This window comes from Lepidochelys olivacea, assembly GCF_965140295.1.
Source record: "Lepidochelys olivacea isolate rLepOli2 genome assembly, chromosome: 8".
Classification (NCBI taxonomy): Eukaryota; Metazoa; Chordata; order Testudines; family Cheloniidae; genus Lepidochelys; species Lepidochelys olivacea.
In genome coordinates, this window is record NC_140418.1 from 7,144,109 (window position 1) to 7,170,980 (window position 26,872).

General features: G+C 49.5%; 1 protein-coding gene across 1 annotated transcript; it reads right to left on the reverse strand.

Moving 5' to 3' along the window:
* On the reverse strand, positions 1–26,872 carry CDX1 (caudal type homeobox 1; the record flags this gene model as incomplete). The annotated part of the gene is made up of 3 exons (XM_084636905.1): positions 1–204; positions 1,343–1,488; positions 26,443–26,872. 3 exons carry the CDS (start codon positions 26,870–26,872, stop codon positions 1–3), a joined length of 780 nt encoding a protein of 259 aa, XP_084493031.1.

Here is a 26,872-nt window from a genome sequence, read left to right on the forward strand (position 1 = left end):
TTAGGGCATGAACTCTTCTTTGATAGTCATTGGGGAAGAGGAGACCAGGTTGGTGGTGCTGCTGCAGATGCCGCCAATGGGACCCGGGGTGCCAACGGCCGGCGGGGTGGGAGTGGTGGTGCTTGTGGGTTGCGTCTGCTGCTGCATCTTCTTCTTGTTCACCTTCCTCTCCTTGGCTCTCCGGTTCTGGAACCAGATTTTCACCTGGGGAGACGAGACGAGAGAGACGGACAGGCATGGGAGGGGCCGGGGGAGAGAAACAGGGAAAGGAGAGAAGCAGGCAGGATGAAATATGGCAGTGAGCGAGGCCAGGGACAGAAGGGGAACGAGCATTTGGGAGGGAAAGAGCGTGTGAGGTGATGGGGACGAGAGGGTTGGAGGGAGTCAGTGCAAGGAGTCAATTCTCTGCCGGGTTAGTTTTTCTGTCTTCACTATTGTTCCTCTGGCACACACAGGATGGAGAGACTTTCCGACAGGGGACACCAGGGGATAGGGTGACCATATTTCCCAAAGGACACCGTGCAGGGCTAGCCCTGAGCCCCTCCCCCCTGGCCCGGGGGGGGGGGGGGCTGGCGTCGCCATTTCCCCCCCACACACAAGCACATTCCTCCACACCCCACATTTTTGACAGAAGTCGGCACTTGTCCCGTTTACTCTTGCCAACTGATCAAGCTTGGCAAGAGCAAACAGGACAAATGCCCACTTTTGCCAAAAGAGTCGGGACAGGGCTTAACAAAGGGATTGTCCCGGCCAAAACAGGACGTATGGTCACCCTAGGCAGGAAGGAACGAGGAGCCGTAGTGCGGGGCTTGGCGGGGAAGTCTTCGTTTTATGAGCCACGTCGCCGCTCTGAGCCTGTGCCCGAACACGAGCCTCCCGCCCCCTCAGAGCGCCCCTGATTCCTAACCTCGCTTCCCATCTCCTCCAAAGCTTTCTCATGTCCCCTACAGCGTTCCCGTCTCCCCTAGAGGATGCTGACTCTGCTGTTTTATAGGATCAGCCTAAGAGTGGGCGGGTTTCAAGAGCTCTCCGCATTGGTTTAATTGCAATGGAGTGCAATGGAGTGCAAAGGAGGGCAACTCCTATGCACTCGGGAGTTTTACCGCTGGCTTCAATGGGTGCAGTTAGGCCTAATGTCCGAGGCTGCCTGCATCAACCCATCCCACGGGACAATGCAGGCGCCACGTCTCAGCTGCCGGGGATGGGATCGGCTGGAGGAGCCCTTAGCCACTGGCAGTGGTTGGATGGTCACCCATCATCCTCCCATTGACGGTAGCTGGTGGGGCGAGAGGGAGAATAACCCCAGCCCGGCCCAGCGCGTCGTGGCTAACGCAGCACTGACCTGCCGTTCGGTGAGCCCTAGCGTTGCTGCCAGCTCTGCTTTCCGCCGGATGGTGATGTAGCGGCTGTAGTGGAATTCCTTCTCCAGCTCCAGGCGCTGGTGGTCCGTATATACCACCCGGTACTTGTCTTTTGTTCTGGTCTTGCCTAATGGGAACAGCAGAGAGGACAATGTCCAGTGACTGGAGTGGGGACTCGGAGTGCCGGCTGGCAAGGGATGAGTGTGAGGACATTACCCCCAGGGACCTGCCGGCTAGCCACAATTCAATGCCATGGATCGCTTGGTAGCACTGCAGAGCCCTGGTACCCAGAGGGCAGCGGAGACATCAAGCCCTTTCGGAAGGGATGCGGAAATGCTCTGCCCAGCAATTGCCCAAGTCAGTCCACCAGGGAGGCCCACAGACTCCTACCCATTGGCAAGCAGTCGCTGGAAGAAGAGAGCTGGCTGGGGCGGGGGCATCCAAGAGAGAGATGACACCGTAGACTGAGGAGGAGGCTGTGCGGTATCTAATTGCACCCAAGGAAGAGAGAGACACACGTTACGGCACCAGAGAGAGACAGAGTGCCAGAGTCAGGTGTTGGAAGGCAATGATGGACGCTGGCTAGGAAATGTAGAATGAACTGGTTTGAAATGAAACCTGAGAATGCAAAGGAAACCGGAGTCCCTTGGCCATAAAACTCCAAACCCAACCTATTGGAAGAAGGTCAGGTTTGATCGTTTTAAGATGCATGCGCTAGAAGCCAGGGAGGAAAAGTGTAGTGGAGTCTAGGGGATGGGGCAGTGGATTGGGAATCAGGAGACCCGCACTCTGTTCTTCTCTCTTCCTCTGACTTGCTGTGCGTCCTTGGGCAAGTCGTCGTTCCCCACTCCAGGCCTCGGTTTCCCCTCCCACCCTTTGTCAGTCTTGTCTACAGAGATGGTAAGAGCTTCAGGGCCAGGGCTGTTTCTCGCTATGTGTCTGTACAGCGCCCTGCACAAGAGGGCCCTGCACTTGGTTGGGCCTCCAGGGAGTACTGCAACCTGCACAAGAAATAATAACAGGAAAAGAAGATACCAGCAGAGCTAAAGATTTTCCCCCGGGAATAACAGCAGGATTGCAGATAGGAACAGCAGCTATGTCACAGCAGTAGCCCCAATGAGTTTACTGTCAGCTGTTTGGGGCCAGTTCTAGGGGTGAGCAAGCAGGGTTTTTCTGGGTGCCAAATTCCAGGGGCAACATGTTCCTGTGCCCCTTGACTTTTCCCCCCTTTCTCTGCTGCATTGGCTGACCTGGTTTTTCACTGTTGCTTGGCCAGCCGGAGTTGGTTTGTCTGATTTTCCCCCTCCACTGCTGAGGCGGGGGCGAAAACGTTTTCCACCCTGGCTGGCAAAATGGCTAGGGCCGCTCCTGCAGCTGCAGGCGAAGAAACCTAAGGGCTGAGCTCTGTTCCTGGATACCTACCCGAGACTTCTAGCAAGTGACCCCAGCAGGCAGTGCACCTAAGGAGGGAAGAAGGCCCTGAATTGCTCACCTCAGCCCCTAAGTAATAGTGAAGCAAAGGGGCGGCTTATGGAATGTGCTATGAACACACGTGTGTCTCTGCCATTGGGACAGGGCAGTACCACTTTTTCAAAGGGCAGCACCTAAGTTGTGTCTGCAAATGTGGGTTTTGTGCACAAAGCAGATGCAAGGGTATATTTTGCAGGTGCAGCTTAGCTGTCCACCTTCGACCAGCGTTTAGCGAGACAAAGCGTAGGGCAAGTTACTTGTTTGTTTGTTGAATGAGTTAAATAGGTTCTTTGGGGATATTTGTTGTGAATCTCTGCATCTGTTCACTGAATAATTGTTCGCAAACATATTTTTCTGTTACTCCGTTGGGCCCATTGATTTCAATCAGGAGTTCAATAGGGCTCTTTGTAAGCAGCAGATTTGATTTGACTGTGTTGATACATTTCACATGTAACACTGGAAAGGAAAGTGAACTGTTCTTCAGATCCATCACATGGTAAGTTATGTGAAAGTTGATTTTCTTTAGAGATGGCTGCTAGGCGGTAATAGAATGATATATAAAATATCTAGAGCCTATATACTGTAATAGAAATGATGATGATGATGATTAATAATAAAAGACAAAGCAGAGATAGAGCCCCAAAACCCCCAAACTCCACAACTGGACCCCACACATTGCTTCTCAGCCTCAGCCATAAGTAATTTAATTCCTCTGTATAACTATTTTCTCCTAAATGGAAAAATAAATGTAGAAGATGATACACAGGTCTCCTGCATTAGCTCATTCAGTGTGTGACATATATTTAGGGATAATATGCAAACTAAAAGATAAAGGTTTAATGAAAATATACCGTAAGAGAGAGGGCTCTGTCTTGGAGTTCCTGTGGGATTTTGCAGAGTAAGACCTAACTCTAACCACACAACAGGATAATGGGATGTATGCGTCAAAGACCATGGGTCGGTCATCCATTTTGCTAATCCACAAAGGTTTTGTCCGACAATTCTAGGGGTCCAAAATGTAGCATATTGGCTTTGTTAGCATTAAATACAAATGTCTGTTGAGCAATCCACATCGCTACCAAACAGAAGCCTAATTGCAGCAGAACATTCAGCTCCGCAATACCACGAGGTTGCCTGAAGACAAATGAGTCATGCACAACAGTGTCCTTGTGTACAGACAAGCAGTGACTCAGAAATACAGCAAATAAATACAACATAGGCCTTTGATGGTCCTGCCATCTCACTTATTACATTCCTGGATCAGTGGACATAGGTCCTTTCTTTCAAGACGTTTTAAAGAAGAACTGGATATACCCACATCAACAGGTTTACTAATAAGAATGTTGTGATTATCCCTACCAAATACCCAAGAGAGAGGGCAACAAACACAGCCATGAAAGTTTGTTTCATATCCAGAAATCAATAAATTTTGTTCCAGAATGGCAGGTGGGTCATGATGGTGTTTTCAACTGCATATTCAACATCCTCCTGCCTGGGAATCAGTCCATTTGTCTTCTTGGAAAACACAGGACAACAGATGTAGATGCCTGTCTTTTCCTAAACTTTTGCCAAAGAGACTGGAGCTGTACCAGGGAACAGTGGGTGCAAATCCAAAGCATCTTAATGAATTTCAATTGAGTTGCTCCGGATTTACATCAGTGTCACTGAAAACAGGGTTTGGCCGTGTGTTTTTTGACCTACAGAGGTTCTCCAGAGCTTGACACAGCAACAACTAAGAGATTTCCAAAATTCAAGAAGGCAATGGGCCAAAATCTGTTCAGTTGCACTGGTGTAAACCTGGCGTCACCCCACAAAAGTCCGTGGAGTTACACAGATGTAAATCTGGAGTAATAGAGGGCAGGATTATGTTCAAGACAGCTCATGCTGCATGGTGACTGGTGGTGCCAAAGCATGGAAAGCCTTTTTCATTGAGAGGACAGAATATTGTCACCTCCCTCTTTTTTAATTTGGAAAAGCATGTGAGGGTATTAAATATATTTTTAGAGTGTCAGTGTAATACTGTAGCAGTGAAAGGAACCATGAAGCCCTTCCAAACTAAGAAGTGTCAGCAATAGATTACATAAATCATCACAACCAGTCCCCCATGCCCACCCCACCCCACCCCCCATATACAGCTACCAGTTACTTTGCTTGGATCAGTTTAACCAGGAGGACATCCTTATATAGAGGGCCCAGTTCTTAGGTTGCTTGACACCCCTGCATGGTACAAAGCAGCTGGAAACCTGGTGGACACTGCCCTTCTGAAGATTCCCTCTGTGCAGGGGGAATCTGTGAGTGCCATAAAGAAAGTTTAGTGCTCTCTAGCATCCCGTCCTGGGACAGGGGACCTGGCCAGGGGGAAAAGGGCATGAAAAGGGATGTGAGAAGCCCACTGGAATCTCTAAAGAGGGGAGTTATTTGCTTTAGTTTTGTTTGTCTTTATCCTTCTTTAAGAAAAAAAAATGTCCCTTTCTCCTGATACTGGAAGATTCTTGTATGACTTGTTGACTCCATCTCTCCATGATGACGGCCATCAGTCACACTTGGTAAGACTGGCATAGTGAAAAGGAATGGGGGAGCTATGTATGATGCTGTGTATGCCGCTGCTGTGGAAAGTCCAGGCCTGGAGACCAAGATCCATTCCTACAGAGCAGGACAAGGTATCGGGATACAAAACCTTTCACTTCAAGTTCTCTGGTTCACGTCTAGCCCAAGACAGGAATGTTGCCTTGCTCTAGAGCAGTGATCCTCACACCTCAGTGATTCAGGAGCCAAATTAGTGATCAACATTACCCAAAAGAACCACAGTCGTGTGAATTCATTGTTTCATTTCCTAAAGTACTATCGATTCACATGTAAGCAGTATGCCAGGGGAAGTGTTTAGTATAACATAGTAAAAGCATCCTGACTGGTTAATAACTGAGATTGGCTAATAATTAAATGACCCAGTGTTTTAATACCATGTACTGAAAACAGCTGCAGGAGACATGTTAAAGAGTCACTTGCAGCTTGGGACCCTCAGCCTGAGTATCACTGCTCGAGAGGCATGATAACATATTGTTATATTGTCAGACAATTCTAGGTGTCCAAAATGTTGCATAGCTCTCCTAGGTGAAATAAATGGTACCTGGTGGACAGGTATCAAGTCACCACAGGTTTCAGAGTAACAGCCGTGTTAGTCTGTATTCGCAAAAAGAAAAGGAGGACTTGTGGCACCTTAGAGACTAACCAATTTATCTGAGCATGAGCTTTCATGAGCTACAGCTCACTTCATCAGATGCATCCGATGAAGTGAGCTGTAGCTCACGAAAGCTTATGCTCAAATAAATTTGTTAGTCTCTAAGGTGCCACAAGTCCTCCTTTTCTTTTTGCGAATGTCACCACAAAGCATGGGCAGCGTGGTATTCTCATGGGCATGTCTACTCACCCCAGGAGGGGTTCCTCCAGGAGAGGACTGGGCCCCATTGGCGGGCAGTGGAGGAGAAGCTTGAATTGCTGTTTCGGTGCTGTTCCTGTTCCACCGAGAGACGGCTCAGCCTTCCTGGGCTGCCAGCCTGGAGCCTTTCCACAGCACTACTCAGGCCTGCTCTTCACATCCCTGTGCCCCGCTCACTGTACCCTGACTCTTTGGGGGCCTGGTCTTTGCCCAGACTGCAACACCATCTTCGGAGAGCTAGAAATACAAACATACAGCCTGCCTGGCTGCTAGTCGATTTACTATGCCCATCACCGGGGTATCCGAACGCCAGTTAAAAAGATCAGCATCCATGGCTCATGTGGAAATGTCCTAGAGGCTCTGCTGTGGAACAGGATGATTTGTCTTATTATTAATCCCAGCAACCAAAGAGGATTATTGACCAAAGGGAACTGAAGCAGGAGAATTAACGCAGCAAAGGAAGCAGCGGTGAAAACGGGGCAAGATTTGCACGCAGAGTGCAGGGACGACCCAACTGACTCAGTGAGCAAAATGCAAAGCCAGTGGCAAGGGACTGAAAAGGTTCCACTGTGAGTTGCTCATTTTGCATCAGTCTGGGAATTTCACGTGGCTCCGTGTCATAAAGGCTCCAAGACTGGCACTTGGCCTTTTCTGGCCATCAGTCAGCTCCTTGCGCACAGGAGGGTAGCCCACAAAAGGAAGAAAGCAGAGGAGGAACAGGGCTCAGAGGAGGAGGCACACACTAAAAAGGAAGAAAGTGGGACCTTATGCCCATCACTGTGGTATCTGAGGGCCTTGCAGCCAATGCCTGGCCGGCAAACCCAGGCCAATAAAATATTAACTGGTCCCTCCCTCAAAACCTTCCCCTAAAATATGAGCAAGCCCATTTCTGAGGGTAAAAATATAGGAGTGCGTGTCAGGCTGTCCTTTTTAAATTTATGAGTAGCAGCCTGGGCATTGCCTGCTGTCAGCCTCACCCTCGGGATGGAAAGGCCAAATGGCAACGGAGAGGCTCTTCCTGGTAAGGGTGGGGCCGGGCGTTATTACACCACCTCACCTACCCGAGGCTTGGTGTTGATCGTACCAATGTTTGAGGGTGGGAGCAGGAAGCTAAGCCCCTCGCCCCAGTCTGGTCTCCCTATGCACTTGGAACGCTTTGCCCAGCAGGTTCCAGCCACCAAGTTGCCCCTTTCAGCCTCTCCGGCTTCCTTTGCCGCCCCATGGAGGGTTTGGGAGGGGAGGGCTCGAGGTCTCTGCAGAGTACACCAGAGAAGGAACCGCTGGAGTGGAAGACGCAACGCCCCCTTGCAGCCCTACCTAGCTGGATTTTCCCCTCATTCCGGGAGGCCTCAGCCGGCCGGGTGTGTCCCTTCTATACCTTCCCCATCTCAACGAGATGGGGCTTTTTTTTAAAACGGTTTCTTTCATGGAAAGAGGCGAGGAAACAAGGGTGAGCGTCATCAGAGGGCAGCGGCTCTGTGGCGGCCTGGGGCTCACCCTGGGCCAAGGCACAGGACCCCGGAGGGAAGAGTCCTCAGGAGAGATGTTGAGGGCAGGGTCACCCTGCTGAGTGATTGACGAGGGATCAGCCCACTGGCAATAAGAGCGGGAAAGGGCAGCCGCCACAACAGGTGATGTCTGAGCGTCGGGGCAAAAAGCAGCTGCTTTTCTAATGAGTAACCAAGCCCAAGCCAGTTTACTTCCTGCTTCCAGTTTGCCACCAAGCCAGATGCAAGAGTGTAAGCGTGTGTCAACACATGGGTATGTGTGAACGCATGTGTGAACCCGGGGGATGCGCCTGCATATGGGCGCAAGTGCTGGGAGACAGCTGATCCTGCTGGGACGGGACCTGAGGACCCCCGGCTACAAAAGCAGTCGCTCACCTTTTCAAGTGGAAGCAGGATTTCCATCCCTGTACCACTCACCGGGGCTTTTGTGTCCTCTCTCTAGGCCTCTGGCTGAGGAAGCCATTGAAGTGCATGTACTCGGCAAACAGCTCGAGCATATGCCCGTGCATACAGCCAGGGTTGCTCATCCCTATGTCAGTGTGTGTTCGGAGGTACACAGGCGTGGAGCATGGATTTGTATGAGCACCTATGTGGACAGAACAAGAGTGGGATTTCATATAGCACCTGTCATCTAAATAATAACATGCACATCTATGCAGCCTTGCCTTAGAGGAGCTCAAAGCAACTGACAAGCAGCAATTAAGTCTTCCAAGAACTCGGCGAGGTGGGCAAGGGCACAGCAAGTCTGTCACACGGCCAGGAATAGAACCCAAATCTCTTAGAACTGGGCGTTAGCCACTAAATCGCACGTAGCAGAAAAGACCTAATTTGATCATCCCTTGCCAGTAGAAGGGAAGCAAGGTAGTAAGACTGGCTCACGTCATATCTGCTCAGAAGAGAGCACCCAAGTTGGGTGCTGGGACGATTTTTATAGGGATTTTATACTGAAAGTCACTGAGCAAAACTCTAAATGCTGCATGTGATGGAAACCGCGCATTTGGATGTTATTATTACTTCAAGCCAGCACCTCCAGTTCCAGCGTCCTACCTCAATTCCTCGTCACAGCTAGCAAGAACGAACAGCTCGGTGACCACTTGAGAAATGTGTTTCAGTGTGAGAGTAAGTAGGTGTAGTTGTGCAAAAGAGAGATTTTATGTTTGTGTGTGTAACACGTGCAAATATAGAGCGAGACAAACACAAGGTTAAGAAAAGGGGCCTTATTATATTATGGACCCACCATAGCAAATCCACGTTTACTGTTGTAAGACAATTTGCATTATAAATCTGATTTCCTCCCTCTAACTTCCACAGACTATAGGGCCTTTCCATCTGAAATTTGCATCTATATTCTCCTGCTCAGGGGGATTGTTGGTGAGGTTTTTTGCAATTGTGAGGTGGATCTCACCGGCTGTGTATGCAACATGTGACTTCAAAAATTACTGATAAAAGTTTTGAGCTAGGAACTCTAAAAGTGTTGCAGTCACTAGATGCCAGAGAGAACTAGTGCACAGATGTGTATTAAACTGTGCCCGATGGATTATTGAAAAGCTATTAGCTAAGCAACAGGAAAATGGAACATCTTGGGGGCCATTGCTCTATGTATTCTCTGCAACGGCGATAACTTCCATGTAGAATTCTGTGTCTCTCACAACTCCCTCAGGCAGAGTATGTGGACAAAGTGATCCGAATTGCTCCAAGTCTCTAAAGTTACAAGCTGTGTAGGTGCAGCCTGAAATTCATTACCTGGTCAGGCACCCCTGGTCCTGAAATTTATAAATTCCGTTCACTAATTCTTAAGGGTCCTCTGCGTAGTTTATAAACTCTGCAGGGATTCTTGCAGAGTTAAATTTTGGAAGGACTCCTTCCAAGTTTATAAGCACTGCCGGGCTTACAAGCCCAATAATTTATAAACACAAGGAGTCATGAAGAAGTTGTAAACTCCACATGATCAGTGAGGTGGAAACCAGGGCTTCTACTCATGCAAAGCATATGGGAGCTCCATAGGAATCTGACTTCTAACTCTCTTTGCCCTGACTATTGTTGTGGGGGTGGGGGGGACCATTGGGAAGAGAGGAAATAAGATTAAAAATAAATGTTTGAAATTCAAAAATCAGATGGTGGGTGAATCCTGAATGTTCCATGAATTTTAGCAGGAATTATTATTCATCCAAAAGTCCCTGCGGGAAATTAGTCATTCACTGTTAGTTGCTGTTCACCAGATCTCATTAATTAATTCTCCTCTTTGTTTCAAATGTTTCAGTCACCTAATCAGGCAGATGAAACAATACCATGTGACTTGAGCGACCAGTCACTCACCACAAACATTATTATTAACCTTGTTTATTATGTTAGGGCCTAGCAGCCAACCAAGAGCGGGGCTCATTGTGCTAATACCACACAAACACAGAGTAGACAGGTCCTCCCATGTGGCACTTACAATCTAAACAAAGTAGCAAAGGTTGCACATTCAACCCAAAGACTGACGGTAATTCATCCCAACTAATGGTCAAATGCAAATACATCTGCTGAATTCTAAAGTGGCTTGTGGCAGATTTAGAGGCAGAAGAAAAGACCAAAATAGTACTCACAATGAATAATTCAACTCTCTTTAAATACAAATGCAGAGCTGCAAACTTAATGCTATCTTTACAGTGATTTTTGTCCATAACAGCAGCGCAGACTCCGCTGTCAAGCTCACCTCAGGGCCTGAGCCCAAACGTCTACACAGCTGGTTTCAGTGCGATAGAGCAAGGCTCACTGGCATGGGTTTTCAAACACAGTGTAGACGCACCCTCCGTGGTGGGTGTAGAAAGAGAGAGGGCTTCAACCAGGCATTTGTGGTGTCGAGCTCTTATTTGCAACAGAAAGCGACGCGTCTGAGAGATGAACGATGTGCTCGCTCCGCTCAGTCGCATTGGAGTGAATTAAATCGTTGGTGGCTGGGACAGAAAGCCACTCATTATGCCAAATCCTTCGGCCACCAAAGATTTCACCTCAAGACAGCTTTGCTCTGTTTGGAAAGACCAGAGCTATAAAACTGGACCTCTATTTCCAGCAGTGAAGATGGGAGACTTAATGTACGTACTCTAGTGATGCACATTATTAAAAATCAAATCACATCTCCAACTACCCTCATCCATGTCCCTCTTAAGGTGTGGCACCCCCCCCGCCACACACACACACCTGAGTAGACAGCCCTTCCATACTGTGTAAGCTTCATTTAAACCCTTAGGGGCCAATCCAGTCCCCTCCGTCATGGCTGCAGAGGCTCCCCTGGCAGGGCATTGCTCCAGGGTGGGCCAGGAACACATAAAGGACGTGCTCCCCTAGCATGGTAGAGAGCCCAGCTCTGCATTGCCCACTGCACTGCAGGGCACTGTAGTGCGTGGGTGGGGCAGGGCAAAAGAAGGTTGGGAAGGAGCCGCACCAGAAGGCAAACGGCGCAGCCCTGCAGCTCTCTCCTCCTCCTCGTAAAGGGGTAACTTTACTGCCACTCACTGTGCTGCAGCCTCAGAGTCGCAACAGCAGCTGCAGAATGATTCTGCAGGCTAGGACTTCCTTCCCTGCTGAGCAACCCGCGTAGCTCCCCAGCCCCCGGCGCAGCATCTGGGCTCTGTGCCGCGTGACTACGTTTGGGCCCGAGGGCAGAGCTCCCGTGATCGTGCACAAGCCCGCTACACCGAGCCACACCAGCCTAAGTGTAAGACTCATTCACGCGTGATGCAAGCCTGCAAGGATCGTGCGTGGAGTGTGGATGCCCCCCCGCCCACGCTCCCCAAACATGGAATCTTAAATTAAAACACAACCCCCCCGGGGCCCAATGCTATGTTTCATCCCCAGCTGTTTAAACTGACCGCACGGTGCTCCCGTTCTCCAGAGAAAAGTCCCGTGTAGGGGCAAGTGCTCCAGTGCCCCGGGCCCCTCAGGAGCCACAGCAGCAGGGAGGATGGGCTTTAATGAACAGCCCAGAAGCCACAACCAAGGTCTCCATGAGCACTTTCCACCCTGCCATTAATAAGTGGGCACATGTCAGCTAAGGGAGCTTACAGAGCCACCTGCAGTGTTGCCTACAGCCACCCTTCTCTTTGCCCCCCCGCCCTCCGACAAGGTCTGAGGGGAGCGCCAAGGCCCCCACACTGGGAGCTTGAGCCAACTGAGGGCTGAGGGATCGCTCAGTGGTTTGAGCATTGGTCTGCTAAACCCAAGGTTGTGAGTTCAATCCTTGAGGGGGCCATTTAGAGATCTGGGGCAAAAATTGGGGATTGGTCCTGCTTTGAGCAGGGGGTTGGACTAGATGATCTCCTGAGGTCCCTTCCATCCCTGATATTCTATGAGTCTTTTGGATAGCTCTCAGGCAGGCCCAGTTGCGTGCCATGGAACCTGGCCTCAGGTTCCTGAGAGTATCAGCATGAACTCGCTCCCTCTCCCTGACATCAGATTCTCGCTCGCCACCTTTGCTTTTTAATTCCCCCCTACTCCTTATGAATGAAGCCCGCCTCTCCTGACAGCCTGGCCACGGGCCTCCTCAGGCCTGGAGCCCTTAACTGGCCGCTCAAATTTTTGAAAACGTTATCACTGCCGCTTGACAATCTGCAGCCAAGTCAGGCCGGCTTCTTTTTAATCTTTCTCTGTCCTATCACAATCATGGCAGGTGAATGACCAGCCGCAAGGAGCCCTTCACGAGGCCAGTGGGAAGGATTTCAGCACCAGGATCAAGAAAGGGCCAATGTCTGTGTGGGGAGAGGGTATCATTATCTTTGTTAATATATAACTCTAATAGCCCTCACCTTAGCCACGATTAGATAAGGGAGCAGCTTTAATGTGCTGTGGAAACCAAAAGGGACTCACTTCTGAGCGTGTGCACACAGAAACACACACCCACTCGCACACATGGGGAGGGGGACGGGGATGGTAGGTTGGGTCCAGATTCTGAGCTGCACCCAGCATCCACCTGCTGTACTGCCTTCTCACAGATAAGGCCTCGTGGGCTCTGCCTGAGATCGCGCTCACTCTGAGACAAGGAAGGGAGCTCCGGCCTCAGCTCCAATGCACGGCATGTCCCATTATACCACATCTCATCAGAACGCACCTCTCTCACCATCTCCCAGCAGACTGGGATTGGCTGTGGCTGGGTTTAGGAGCTGGGTCTCCATCCATTCGCTGTGGCCCATGCAGCCCCAGACAAGGCGAGCTTTGTCGCTCCCTCCTAGCAGGGGAAGAAAGGGGAAATAAAAACTTCTTCCTGCTTCCTCTATTCTGTATCCTGGACTAGAGCAGCCTGCATGAGGCCAGCAGATAAATGAGGAAGTCAAAAGTCGCTGTTGGGGCTAGAAAGCAGAGTTTGGCCTTCAGTGAGGTCAAGGCGAATGGAAGATCCCACTTGCTCATGCCCAGAGAGGCAGCAGTAGTCAAGCCTTTCTCCCCAGGACTGACCTCCTCTTCCTGCTTCAAGACAGAGTTCTCAATGAGGAGCCTATGAGACTAGGCACCCAAAAGAATACTTTGGTATTGAATTGATTGTGCAAAGAACAGAACGATTCAAGGCGTTAGGTCTAAACTCGAAGAAATGGGCAAATATAGGGATGTTCAGATTAGGGTGGTATTAGGAACTGGAGGCTCAGGAAATACTTGGGAATATTCTGATTTGGAATGGAAATAACTGCATTAAAGAGTGACGGGCAAGGGCATAAAGACAGAAACAGCATTGGAGGAGCAGGCAGAAGCAGAGGAGGGGTGAGACTTGTATTTATTTAACAGAGGTGGCTGTTTCCTTTTTCTTCCTTACCAGAGATCCAGCCAGCCCTGGGTGAGGAGGGCACAGCTGATGCAGCAAATGGGAATGGCTAAGAGGTGGGCACCATTGTGTTGGCAGATGGATAACAGGCATTTGGCATACACTGCAGCAGCAGGAGCAGCACAAATGCATGCAGAGAGGACAGGAGAACTGTACAATTTTATGATGGTGATGGACTCATGAGCACAGTGATAGAAAGAGACACAGATTGGAGCAGGTTGTGTTGTGTCCCTATATAGTGGCTGCTCCACATAGAGGACAAGAGCCTACTACTGCTACCAGCTAGTGGAGTTACTCCTTTAGCTCAATTGGTAGAGGCTGGTGTTTCTGGTGCTGAAGGTTCAGGATTATATGCTCATTGACAGCCCCTGGTGGGGACCCTCTCACAGGGGAGAGCACAGTGTGGGGGCTGGGGTTGGCAGTTATTAAACCAAAGTAATTAACACTGGAAACTCCAACGAGGGAGAGTGACCTCGAGAAATGCCAGCTGGTGGATGTGGTCAGGAGCACAGAGCGCCGAGTCCAGCCATTTATGCCTCAGCGTGTAGCACTGCTGATCAGCCCTGCGCATGTGGCTTCACTCATCCACAGTTAAAACTAAAACAAAGAATGTAGGTTTCCTAAACCATATGAATAACGTAATAATAGACTGGCCTCCAGAGTCAAAAGTCAGAAACATCCAAAACTAAACAGGCAGAACCTGCAGCAAGCGAGCTTGAGCCAGGCCAGCTGTCTGAGAAGGGCACAACGCCCTGTGTTTGATGTGTGGGGTGCCTGTGTCCACTTCTTGCGAATGCTGCCTTCTCTGCCCCTCACCCTGCACTAGCAATGAAGCCAGCAGCAAAGCCTGAGAGAGCGTGGCACTTCTGTCCATCCATCTGTCTGTCCCCATAAGGATCTTCTCTCTCTCTCTCATGTATCCCTTTCCATAACATCTAGCTGCCATTTTTGTTTTAATTTTTTTTATGATGAAAATCCGTACTTATCCAAATACAACCATGGCACAAATGTTGACTAATTACACCTCTCACCACCCCTGTGAAGTAGCTAAGTACCTATTATCCTCCCTGTTTTATGGATGAGGAAACTTAGGCAGGGAGGCAAAGGGACTTGCCCAAAGCGACACTGCAAATCAGTGGCAGAGTCAGGACTGGATCTCAGAAACTACGGACTCCAAACCCTGTGCTGACTGCTCCTACCTGCACTTGCTCCAACTTTAAATCAATGTCTCTTTTGTAGTTTGGAATAGGAGCAACCTACTGGTTTTTCTCCTCATCTCCTGCATGAAGCACAGAGAGGAAAGCAGCAGGCAAAACGACTCATCGGTGATGGCAAGATGGCTGCCACATCAGTTACATGACTGAGATTGCAGATCTAGACACTTATTGGTTCTCATGAGGTTTGAAGGCCTCCCACTGGACTCTAACCCTCTCAGGCAGTCAACCATTTTCCAACCCTTTCAGTGTGAATAGTCCTGAGGTTCATGCTCGTCGGCCAGTGTATGATTACAGCGGCCCCTCCCTAACATACATCCCTTCCGGCAGCACCCAAAGCAACAAGAAGAAGCCAAATATACAATACACCACTGTCAACCATGGCACATCTTCCTAAGAAAATCACAGAGAAGAAATATAGAAGTAATTAGCTGCCGGGGCAGTTATTCTATTCTCTACTGTTGCAGCATTATCCTGGCTCCTAAGAAGCTTCTGCAGCGTTTCGGTCTCACAAGACCGACAATCCTTGCACTACAAAACTGTGGGGTTTGTAATACTGAGCCTGCACCCCTCACAACTCGCTCCAGCCTCTTCCACCAGGCCCACAGATCCTCAGAGTATATACCCGTAGGGTCTATCACTATTATCTTACCCCACAACTCTTGGTAAATCCCACCAGGGTCCGTGAGAGCCACAGTCCCTTACAATATCATCCAGCAGGATTGCCCACAAGTAACTATGAATCCAGTACCTTAAGGGTATTTCCATGGGTTGGCTGAGAGAGAAGAGGAATGTGCCAGTAAAGAGATGGTTTCCTATTAAAGTCTCTAAACTATCCATGCAGGTGTGGGGTGGGTATTTTATTATTGAGATGGTAGGGGGCTTGATAGCTCAAGGGGCTGATAATGGGACATGGAGAATTTCGCCCCTCAGCCAGTTATTCCGGCCTGGGTCAGGTCAATAGCCAACCACAAGCTGTTACCAACTGAAGGCTGCTCAGTAACCTTATGTGAAATGTTTGACGGTCCCAGTTCAGTTCTCACTGCAAAAGGGCTCCCATCACCGATAGAAATAATGGTAATTGCCTCCTAGTTCACAGTGTCACCAAAGAGGCCAAGAACTAAGCAGGAGGGCCTGGGACCCGAGCTACACGTCCTTATGGAAGCACAATAATCATAACGCTTTGCACTGATACAGCGCTTCCCCTCAGAAGAATGCCACACACTTTCGGCACATTATCTATTTTGCTAATGAGGTTGCATGGGGAAGCTGTTACCCATGGAGCTAAGTGTTCCCTGGCTAAAGAGCGGCCATCAGTCCTCAGGACAGTCAAACCAGCACATTCCACCATCACTAAACCCACTTTGTCTGAAGGAAAAGAAAGGTTGAGACAACAGCCTCCGTCTGAGAACCTGTGAGCCCTGGTAGCACCTGCCTTCCCTATTCTACCCACGCTCCTTTGTCGCCCTTGTATTTCATTGACTTCAGGCAGGAGCTCACGGGAGCTCCTACGGGGTGGGGGAGCCAAACGCACGATGGTTGAAGGACACTGTCCTGGCTGTGAATCAACAGGCCTGGTTTTCACAAGCCCTCTCCTACCCCTTTCTCAGCCCCCCACCACAGGAAGTGGAGTAGCAAAAATATAGACAGTGGATGAAACACTAGGGGTGTAATCTCGCTTTCAGAGGGGAAGGGGATGTCAGGTCATAGATGTGGCCAACAGCCGGTGTAGGAATCCTAAGAAAGCCCCTCCAAGTGTCCAGAAGCCAACATTGTACATGTTCCAGCAGAACTTTCACGTCCGCTGAGTGGGAAAATTCCAACGTCCCATGTGGGAGTTTTCATTGCAAACAAACTTTTGTTTCATATGCACAAGTATTACTCCTGGGGAATTCTGTGCCACTGTGCAGAATTTCCTTTTCCCCACAGAAATGCACTGCCGCCACTATGGGCTGCCAGACCTGGCAGAGCCCAGCTTGCACGCCGAAGACACTGCTGGCGGGAGGGAGTGGGAGCTAGAGGGTTCCTGGCAGCTGCAGTTCCCAGCCTGCACACGGGAAACTCCGTGCAAGCCTGGGACTGAGCATCAGGCTGTTTCTCCCTCTGGATCCCTGGGCTCTGAGGAGGGGGAGGGAGGCGGGTGTCTGGGCTGGGGGCGGGGGGGGGGGCTGTGGCTGGGCTCTGGGGTTGAGGGGTGCAGGTGTATTGGCTGGGGGGGACCTGCAGCTGGGCTCTGGGGGGAGGGTGTCTGGCCCCCTGGCTGGGCTCTGGGGGGGTCAGGGAGCAGAGAAACAGTAACTGGATTATCATAGGGGTTTCTTTAACTGTACTCCAGGGGGAATTTTTGTGTGTGTCTCTATTGTTACAGAAATGCTTACTAACAGGTATTATGAAACAAATTGCCAAAATAATTGAAACTGGCGTGATTATGTAGTTTGTTATTTTGACAAATAAAATTTCCAGAATTTTGCAGAATTTTTGTGTTTTTGGTGCAGAATGCTCCCAGGAGTAAAGCACAGTGTTCATCTAGTCAGGGAACAGAAATAATGCCATGTGACTCATCTTATCGGACCAATCACAATTAACCGCTACATCTCCACTGCAAACTATTCACAGAAGGCTGGCTGCAGTCAACTATTATTTACAGAATTGTAGTTGATTTGAGGGCTTTTGTCTGAATGGGGGAAAAAGTGCTTCCAGAAATATGAATTATTTCCCCAGTTTTGTGCCTATCGGAAAGTGGTTGTCAAAGGCTCCACAGTGGTCCAAAGCCAGGCTTAGTTACAAGTTAAATAGAGAAAAACCCAGTCCCTCCTGGATCTCACCATAACATTAGAGGCATCTCACAGCAGTGAGGAAGGATCAAGAACCTGTGAGAATTGCAAACCAAAGCAAGGATTTCTTAATACAACCCACAATGAAATTCAGGCCCCAGCCTAGGAGATGGTAGAACAGCTACAGTTTTCTATGTCACCCATCCCTAATCATCATCACACCCCCCTATTTAACGGAAAATGCACTGAAAACGGTGCTCTCTCTGAACCATAGGTGGATTAACTGTTAGGACGACATCACACGCAGACCTAGGGCATGTATTTCATGCAGACTCGTCTCTCCCCTTCCAATTCCTCAGAATTCAGCACTGATTTTGGCACCTGGCTGATTCTTTTGATTGCTCGCCCGGCTTTTCGTTAGTACACTGCTAAACCTCCCATCAACCGTACCTGCTGTGTAATGTCATATGTGGGAAGGTAGAGCTGAGGCAACAAACAGATCAGCTGGAGGGTGGGTGTATTGCGTACCGATTTCACATGGTTCGCCACACCCTGGCTAATGAAGCATGGGCCTACAGCCCCAGCCTACCGTAATTCAGCACCTCTTAGGATTTTGCCTGCTGTGTCAGAAGGAGCAGTGCCTTCCTACAAAGCAGCTGCAGACAGTCCCTGAAAAAAGAAAAGGAGGACTTGTGGCACCTTAGAGACTAACCAATTTATTAGAGCATAAGCTTTCGTGAGCTACAGCTCACTTCATCGGATGCACTGAATGCTTATGCTCAAATAAATTGGTTAGTCTCTAAGGTGCCACAAGTCCTCCTTTTCTTTTTGCGGATACAGACTAACACGGCTGCTACTCTGAAAACAGTCCCTGAAGATACTACAAAAAGAACAGGAGTACTTGTGGCACCTTAGAGACTAACATATTTATTAGAGCACAAGCTTCCGTGAGTTCTTTTTGCAGATACAGACTAACACGGCTGCTACTCTGAAACCTGAAGATACTAGCCCATCTTTACAGCATTTTCTACTCTTTTCTCAACTGCTTTTCAGCTCCCAGCCTCTGCGCCACAGTCAAACTGTCCAGAGTGGGCCTGATTCTCCTTGCGCTTATAAATCAGGAGCAACTCCACTGAAGTTCATGGAGTGACCCCAGTGTAAATCTGGTGTGAGAGCAGAATCGGGCTCCCTTATCACCATGAAAGCACGGTGTTGACAGAGTGGGAAGGTGGGCATCCTTGAAGGTTCCCCGTAAGAAACCTCCTCCGTTGGCCAGAGGTTTTAAGTGTCCCTTCACTAATCTCAGGGTATTATCTGGCCTGGCCTGTCACGTAGGTATCTTTAATGTTCAAGGGAAGCCCTTTTTTGTTCAAGGAAAGTCAATTCTAAGAAAGTTTGAAAACTCTGTACCTTGGACAGGCAACTAGCTGCTCAACAAATCCCTGGGTTAATAATTTAAGGGTGGCGGGGGTGGTTTGGGTGTGTACGTGCATGTGTGTGGGTATATAGTGTGTGTGGAGGGTGGGGGGTTAATTGTGTTAAGGACTTTAACAATGGAGCATCATTTACTGAAAACGCCCCCCACACACACACAGTTTAGCAGGCTGAATGAAATATACTGACCTCCTCAGATGAGACAATCCCCCTATTCACGAAGACATTGGGAATGGCTGCAAACGTTCCATCCCTGAGACTTCCTGCAGCAGAATTTCCAGAGCAAAACTTGCCACAACATCTCAGTAATTAGATTTTCTCCTCTCAAGATTTTGGGGTTAATACCAGAGCTGAGCAAATAGCGTGGGGAAAGTTCTGAGAATACTTGTTTGAATTCTAGACACATTTTGATTTGACCGCGCTTGCAGCAAGTTTAACATTTGCTTCCCACCAGCATTCAAGCGCTCAAACGTCACTGACATGAATGTTTGCAAAAAGCAGACTTTTTCCACTCATGGATGCACCAAAAAGTGAAGTTTTAATTGTACAATCAATCAGCTGCAACATTTGAAATTCACACCATGTTCATGAGTTACACAAATCCTAGAACACAATCCATACCATGCGCTTTATGTAACTCACCAGCACCGCGTGAATTTCAAAGTTCAGATCTGAAACATTTTCAGCAAGCCCTTCCTAAGCTATTTCCAGAGTGAGGTGAAATTCACAAGGAGGTTTGCAAATAACTGTGAACCATGAGCAAGCACGAGACTTTCACACTCTGCTTGTGAACATTTTATGAGCAGAAAAAAGAGGTGACGTTCGACAAATAATTTGTTAGGAATTATGTGTTCAATTCTATTGAATGCTTGGTTTCTTAACCAATTTCCCAACAACCCTTTCCCTGAAGTCTCTCAATTCTCTTGCATGGTACAGACAGCTGGGACCTCCCCCCAATAGTTTGGTAGTTCAATTGGAGGAGAACATGTAAATATTTAGCGATAACTATATAAAATGTTCCCTTATTTAAGGCCTGTCCAAAGCTCATCGAATGACTCAACTAGAGACTTTTCATAGGGTCCCCTGGGCTTTGGATCTCTCTATAGGATTTGCACCCCTTTCTCCCATATAAAGTTTGATGTTATTACAGTATCTTATTACCTAGGAAAAACACTTTCCCAGCGGCTTTCAGGCTAGAGACTAGTAGCTGTTTATTCAAGGAGTGATAGAGAGGAAGGTGTAATTTATAACCTTCTGAAATATTATGATTTATAGCACTCATAATTAAACTGTTGATATTTATAGTAAAAACGCTGTGGTATCAATTTCCTATTTCTTTTGCAGCAAGGTGGGTAGTTAATCAATCCAGGTTGATTAATGCCCAGTTTATTGATTGCAATAAAACAGTTCATTTAAGCATTTCTCCCTTACCTGTGCCAAACGTGCCTCTAGGCTGATTACTTTTTGTCTTAATAAAGAAAGTTTCTGAAGCATTTGCCTGTTTTAAAAAAGAATGGCCCAGGAAAGCCCTCAATATTTTATTTCCATTAGGTATGAAGGACCTGATTCTGCAAACGCTCTGCATACACAAATCCCACTGAAGACTGGGGTATATAAACAACATCTAATTGGTGCTAACCGATACTAGTCAATGGGAGTTTTGCTATTGATTTTGGTGAGGATTTCACCCAAGATCTCCCTGCAGGATGAAACTGCAGATTCTTACTAAGAATCCTGCTGTCCTACTCAGGCAAAAAATCCCACGTGTGGAGTGCTTGTGCATGGAGGAGAGGGACAGAAATTCTAAGCCAATTTTCGAACAAAATGAACTGGTACTACTGGATATTGTCTGATTTGGCAGCTCTTTCCCGGGGGAAATGCCCATGGACTTTGCTGGGAATTTATCTTGAGTGAGGCCTGCAGGACTGACTTCCCGAGGTAAGGACTGCAAGAATGGGCCTGTCATTAGAAGCCAACGATGCACTGGGCAGACGCAGAACTTGTTTTACACCCTCCTGATTTTAGACATTGGCTGGGGAGGGGAATTTCCTAATATGCATTGAAGGAGACAATGGCTACTTTATTTGGCCTTTGGTGTGTATTTAATCTAAGAGATACGAACTGAGCACCTCACGATATTTTTCACAATTCAATCAATCCAATTGTCATTTAACTCAATCAGAGGCGCTTTCAAGCCCCCATTTTATCTTAATTCCACTCCTGGGTGTAAAATTATTAAACAAGGTTCACCCAGAGAAGATGTTTGTTGGTTTCTTTCTCCCTTTATCAATTGTTTCAAACTTCTGCCCCTCCCAAGTTTCTCCTCCAAGGGCTGACCTGAGAGCCCAAAACTACCCCGTGCAGCTGGCTCTTCTTTTGATAATAGTGGATCATGGAGTTTTGATCATTCCAGGATCTCACTGAGCACTAATCAGAATGGGAATAAATTCCTGCCCTGGTACCGGGGGCTCTGGAGTCATCCACCCAGATAGTAATATCATGATTCACTCATCACATGTCCTCTCCAAGGCCTCAATTCTGCTATTTGCTGAATGTGCCTATGCAGAGCCCAGTGGGAAGGCAACAAGCTGCAAAACTGGGCACAGTATATGACAAAGAATTCACATGTGCTCTGCTCTAGTCAATTAATAGTATACATACAACTAATTCAATTAGGATTCCTATTGTGTAATCAATTATTGTTGTTGGAGTGCCTTTAATCTCAAAGTGTTTCTCAAGCTATGTACTTAGAGCACCACTGAAATACGACCACCTCTGGGGCAGAAATGCACAAGCAACTCTTGCACAGTACAACAGTACTGAGGGGATGGGGTATTTTCAGCCAAAGATATCTGGGCAAATGCCATTGTCCCTGAGAAATGCCAACCGATCTTTAGTGTCCACATAGAGCAGAGAGAGTCTCATATGAGAACACCGCACCCGCCATCTTACCCCACGTTGAGACCCTCCTCTCCCAAGCCAGTCACTTGGGAGAAAGAGTTCCCATTCCTATATCCTGAGCTACTGCTTCATCCAACTCATGACAGCTGCACCCATCCTGCTGTAAGAGGGAGAGGGCATCTGACCTGGTCGACATGTAGGTTTTGTATCCGTATAACTATTTCAGTTAGGAGTGTGACTTTTTACTGAAATAATGACACTGGAGTGCGATTACACTGGCGCATCCCAAGTGTGGATGCAGTTATACCAGTATAAAGATGCCTTGTAGCAGTAGAGTTTATTCCCCTTCCGGTATGGGACTAGCTGTACCAGTATAAGCCCTTTTATACCAGCATAACTGCATCCACACTAGGTGGCTGGTACTGCTGTAATTATGTTGCTACAGTTGAAGCCGTACAATTTTTGTGTGACGACAGCAGCAAGAGATGGCTACACAGCTCAGCAACGGGACCTTCTTGGCAGATGAGAACCCCCCATGGCCATATCTGTCCGCTTCGCATTCCAGCAGAGACTGAGGCTATCCCTCATGACAGCTCTTTTCCCCTTGGACTCAGGTCTCCTGCATGGCAGTGCAGAGCTCTCTCTCTACCCGCTAGATCATTACCCTATCCAAGCCATTCAAACATGTTGGAGGGGGTTGTTGTCAAAACTTTGAAAAGCTGCATAAAATAGGAAGTGCAATATTTAGATCACAGCCAAAGTGAGACACGGAGCATGTCTCATTTTGGCTTCTATTTTATTTAAGTTCTGATACCACCCCCACCCCCATGGCATCTGGATAGATGGATGAAAAAGATCTTCAGTGCTGGTGGATCACATTCTAGCAGGGACATATTTCCAAGCTGAGGGGCTGGTAAACCCACTCAGATTCATTTGATTTGTAAAAATTCCCTTTTCAAAAGGACACCTCCAAAACTCTCTTGACCATGAAGCATTAGGTACCTGAATTTTAACTCGGAACAATTGCGTGGAAGTTAGCAGGAATTCCTGGGTGCTGATCAATGGCCCGACTGGACATTATTGGCCTGATTTTCAAATGTGATCCCCAGCAGCTCTCACAGAGATGGATAATTGCAGCTGAGTGCTGGGCAGTTTTGAAAATAAGGGTGTGCACCGATTTCCCAAAGCAACTTTTGAATCAGAAACTTCCCTTGCTAAGGTATTTATTCTGTGTACTATATGCTCCCAGATATGGTCAAATTGGTGCAGATTATATGATTAGTGTGTAAATGAAGATTTTTAATATTACCAAGACCCAGTACTAGTGGGGGGCATCCTAAAAATCTGTACTCAGATACGTAGAATTTATACACAGCTTGATCTTTCTCCCACTGCAATCAACGGCAAGATTCCTACCGATTTCAATAGAGCAGGATCAAGCCGCAAGCTGTCTGTTCTGGCCCAGATCTATACAGCCCTGCAACTCCACAGATATCCACTTTAAATCCAGATGCAGATATCTGTGGACCATTTTTGCGGCTCATGGATCAGATGTGGATACAAATTCAGATCTGCCCCTTTTGCTAAGGTTGAGTAGTACCTTACTGAGCTACAAGCCCCAGGAGAATTTGAAAGCCCACAATGCTTCTGGGCTGTATTACTACTTGAAGAGTAAGTAAGGCAGTACTCAGTCTAGTAAGGTTCCTGGATTTAACCTTCCACTGTCATCTTGCTCAACTCTGAACCAAATCCAGACCAATCACGGTAGATGCAGACATGGAAAATCAGGGATTCCCCAGCCTGGGAGTGTGACTCCCCAAGACAGACCATCCAACATATCACCACCTACAGCCCAATTTATAAATATGAAGGAGGCATTACTGCAATAAATTCTGCTACCCCTGATGTAGCCATATGGCTTGATCAACTTCAGGGGAAATTGTAGATGCTGCTCTACACCAGCCATAGGAAAGAAGACGTAAGGAAGACAGAACTGGACCCCTTGTAAGGGCAGTTTAAGTGATGGGCTGGTCTACATGGGGAAATTTACCACTTCTGGTCCGCAGCTCACTCTGGGCAGAACCCTGGTGCATGTGAAGCCAATGCCAGTAGGATCTGCTCCTCTGATACATATATTTTTTAATAGGAGTCCACTTTGAGTTTGATATTGCTGGGGCTTTGGGGTCCTCACACCTCATGATGATAACCCCCATCTGAGGGGCAATGATATGTAGCTGGTAGCCTTCTGGGTCAAATCTGGCTCTCCCCATGTCCCCTGAAGCCGCCCACCTAACTCCAGTGGGGCTCTGGGATCTAGGGAGGATCTAGGCAGCAGGATTTGACCCAAAGGCAGAGCGGGGAAGGGAGCAGAGCCCAAGCCGGGCTGGAGATGCGGGGCAGCCAGCCATGGGTCCAAGCCACTCACAGCCGGCCCCTTTCCAGCCTGGATTTCCCAGTCCTGCCAGAGCCCTGCCGGGTTGGCGACGGCAGTGGGAGAAGGCCCCTGTGCCGCAGGCTGGGGAGGTCGGCCAGCAGGAGCTGGTTGGGCCAGTCCCCTTCGCAGCCTAGGGCCGGGTCGGGGGCATTGGCCAGGCCTTGGCCGCCCCGGCAGTGGGAGCGGGAAGATGTCTCTGGGGCGAGGTCCTGCCCCGCACCGACCTCTCGGCTCGGAACATCAAAGAGCAGAGCAGGGGCGACAAAGGCCGAGGACAATGGGGCTGCTGGGCGCCCCGCGCCTTCCTGCAACCCGGAGTCACTCCGGATCTGCATGACAAAGGGCAGCGCTTGTAAATTTGGGCTGCCCCCACTTCCAGCCCCCCTGCCTTAAACAACCGCGCTGCCTTTGAACTGGGCAGCCGGGCGGCCGCGGAGCGTGTTCATTTGGGTTGGCCTGGGGAGAGACTTCCACCTCCTCCCCCCCCGCCGGCCCCCCGCCTCCGGAGGGGTCAGGAGTTCAGCTGCGGCCCGGAGCCTGCGGGAGAGGCAGCGAGGTGCAGCCTCGAACCACTAGCGGCGGGGCCCGGGGCGCGGCGCCACACTGCGCCGGGGGGCAAGGGGCCGGGGAGAGCACGCCTGGAAGGGGGAGCTGGACACACACACACACACAACCCTGCACACCTCACACAAACCTCCTCTCTCACACAAGAGCCCACACAACCCCTACACACACCGCTCTCTCACACACAACCCCCCCCCGCACCTCCCACACCCCAACTCCCCTATACACCCCCCCTTTCTCACAGACACACTCACACAACCCCCCTCTCCAGCCCCCACCTCACCCACACACAGCGCGGGGGGCAGGGGGGCGGGGGCGCTCTCTAAAATCAGTGTAGGTCACTCCAGTGACTTGTGCAGGGTCTGTCCGGGATCTCCTCCAGAAAGGGTCTGAACGATCAGAAACTCTCTTCCCTCCTGCCACTTCCCTTGGGGACGTGTGCTCCCAGCTCTCCGGCCCCAGCCCTGATCCAGTGGGGCTTGGGAGAGGCCCCCAGTCTCCGCTTAGAAGCCTGTTGCTCCGAGGGATAAGCTCTGGGCATTTCTTAACTACACCAGAAATGGCAAAACTAGAAGCCACTGGGCCGCCTGAGATCGAAGCTCGCCCGTTCATAATGCCTGGCTCCCAATAACAGTGGACAGGAGGGGATATAGGCTGTCTGGGTCTGATCCTGCATCAGCGGCACACCCCGCACTGGGGGGGATTGGGGCCCTCAGGGGAGAGCGTCCCAGGCTGGGAAAAGCCAGCCTAGCACCAGCGTCTCCTTACCGGTTTGAGGAGAAACGGGTAAAACACCCAGGCCCTGGAAAATTGGGCCCTGAATCGGCCCCTCTCCGAGGACCATTGGGCTTTGGATCAGGTCTTGGGTGTTTAACAGAATGGCGTGACCCGAATTTGGAGCTAAACTCTTTGGATTCCAGTCCAGGCGGACTCCAGGCAGGGCCGGGGGTTGAAGAGAGAGGTCTTTGCAATAGGAAAGGAGGACTTGTGGCATCTTAGAGACTAACCAATTTATCTGAGCGTGAGCTTTCGTGAGCTACAGCTCGCTTCATCGGATACATCGGATGCAACAGGTTTCCCCGCAGCTGCCGCACCGGGGATGGCGATATTGCCCCGTGGGGACTATCATTACCACAAAGCAAGAACAAAGCACTTTTATGCAGCTCTACTGGGCAGGGGGAAATGCACTTCGACTCAGGGCCCGTACGGGCCAGCTCCGGGGACACGCTTGTGAAAGGACCCCCAGGAACCTGAGGCGTCGCAAGCGAAGTCTCCGAGATTGTAATTATCCCCCGAAGTTCAGATGGACGAAACCGCCGATATAAACTGCGTGTAAATATTAATTCACAAGCCCTGCGCTCTCCGAAATACCCTGGCACGTTACGGTGTCATTGACCAGAGCTCTCTAGGGTAATGGGCATTTGAAAACTCAGCTTCTCCCAGGCCGAATGCTGCCCTCCCTTCCTGGCATTGTTGGGGTGCAGGATTGCGCCCCAGCTACGACCTACGCAAAGACAACCCCGAGAGGCCGGGGGCGGGGGGGGGTCCTTACCACTGCTGCTGCTGGTTGGGACGCTGCGCCTCATCCACTCATAGGGGGTGCGCCTTTGCGCATTGGGGGAGAGCTGGGCCACCGAGCTGTTGATGGCTGGAGGTAGGAGTCCAGAGCCTGGCGGCTGAATTGGGTTAAAATCAGGGGGGCTGAATCCGAGCTGCCCCGGGTTAGCGACGGAAGAAGCGGCTCCAGGCCCGTAGGAATGCCAGTCCTCCTTGGTGGGTGTGTATGGCGACCCCCAGGCGCCCGCAGGCTGCCCATGGTGCGGGTCACTGTTAATCCCTGGCACGTGATGGTAGCTGGCAAAATCCGAGTATTGAGGGGGCGCAGGCACGTAGTTCTGGGGGCTGAGGTTCAGGCTGGGGTGCCTGACCGGGGCAGGGTACATGTTAGTGTCCTTATCCAAAAGATAGCCCACATACATCAT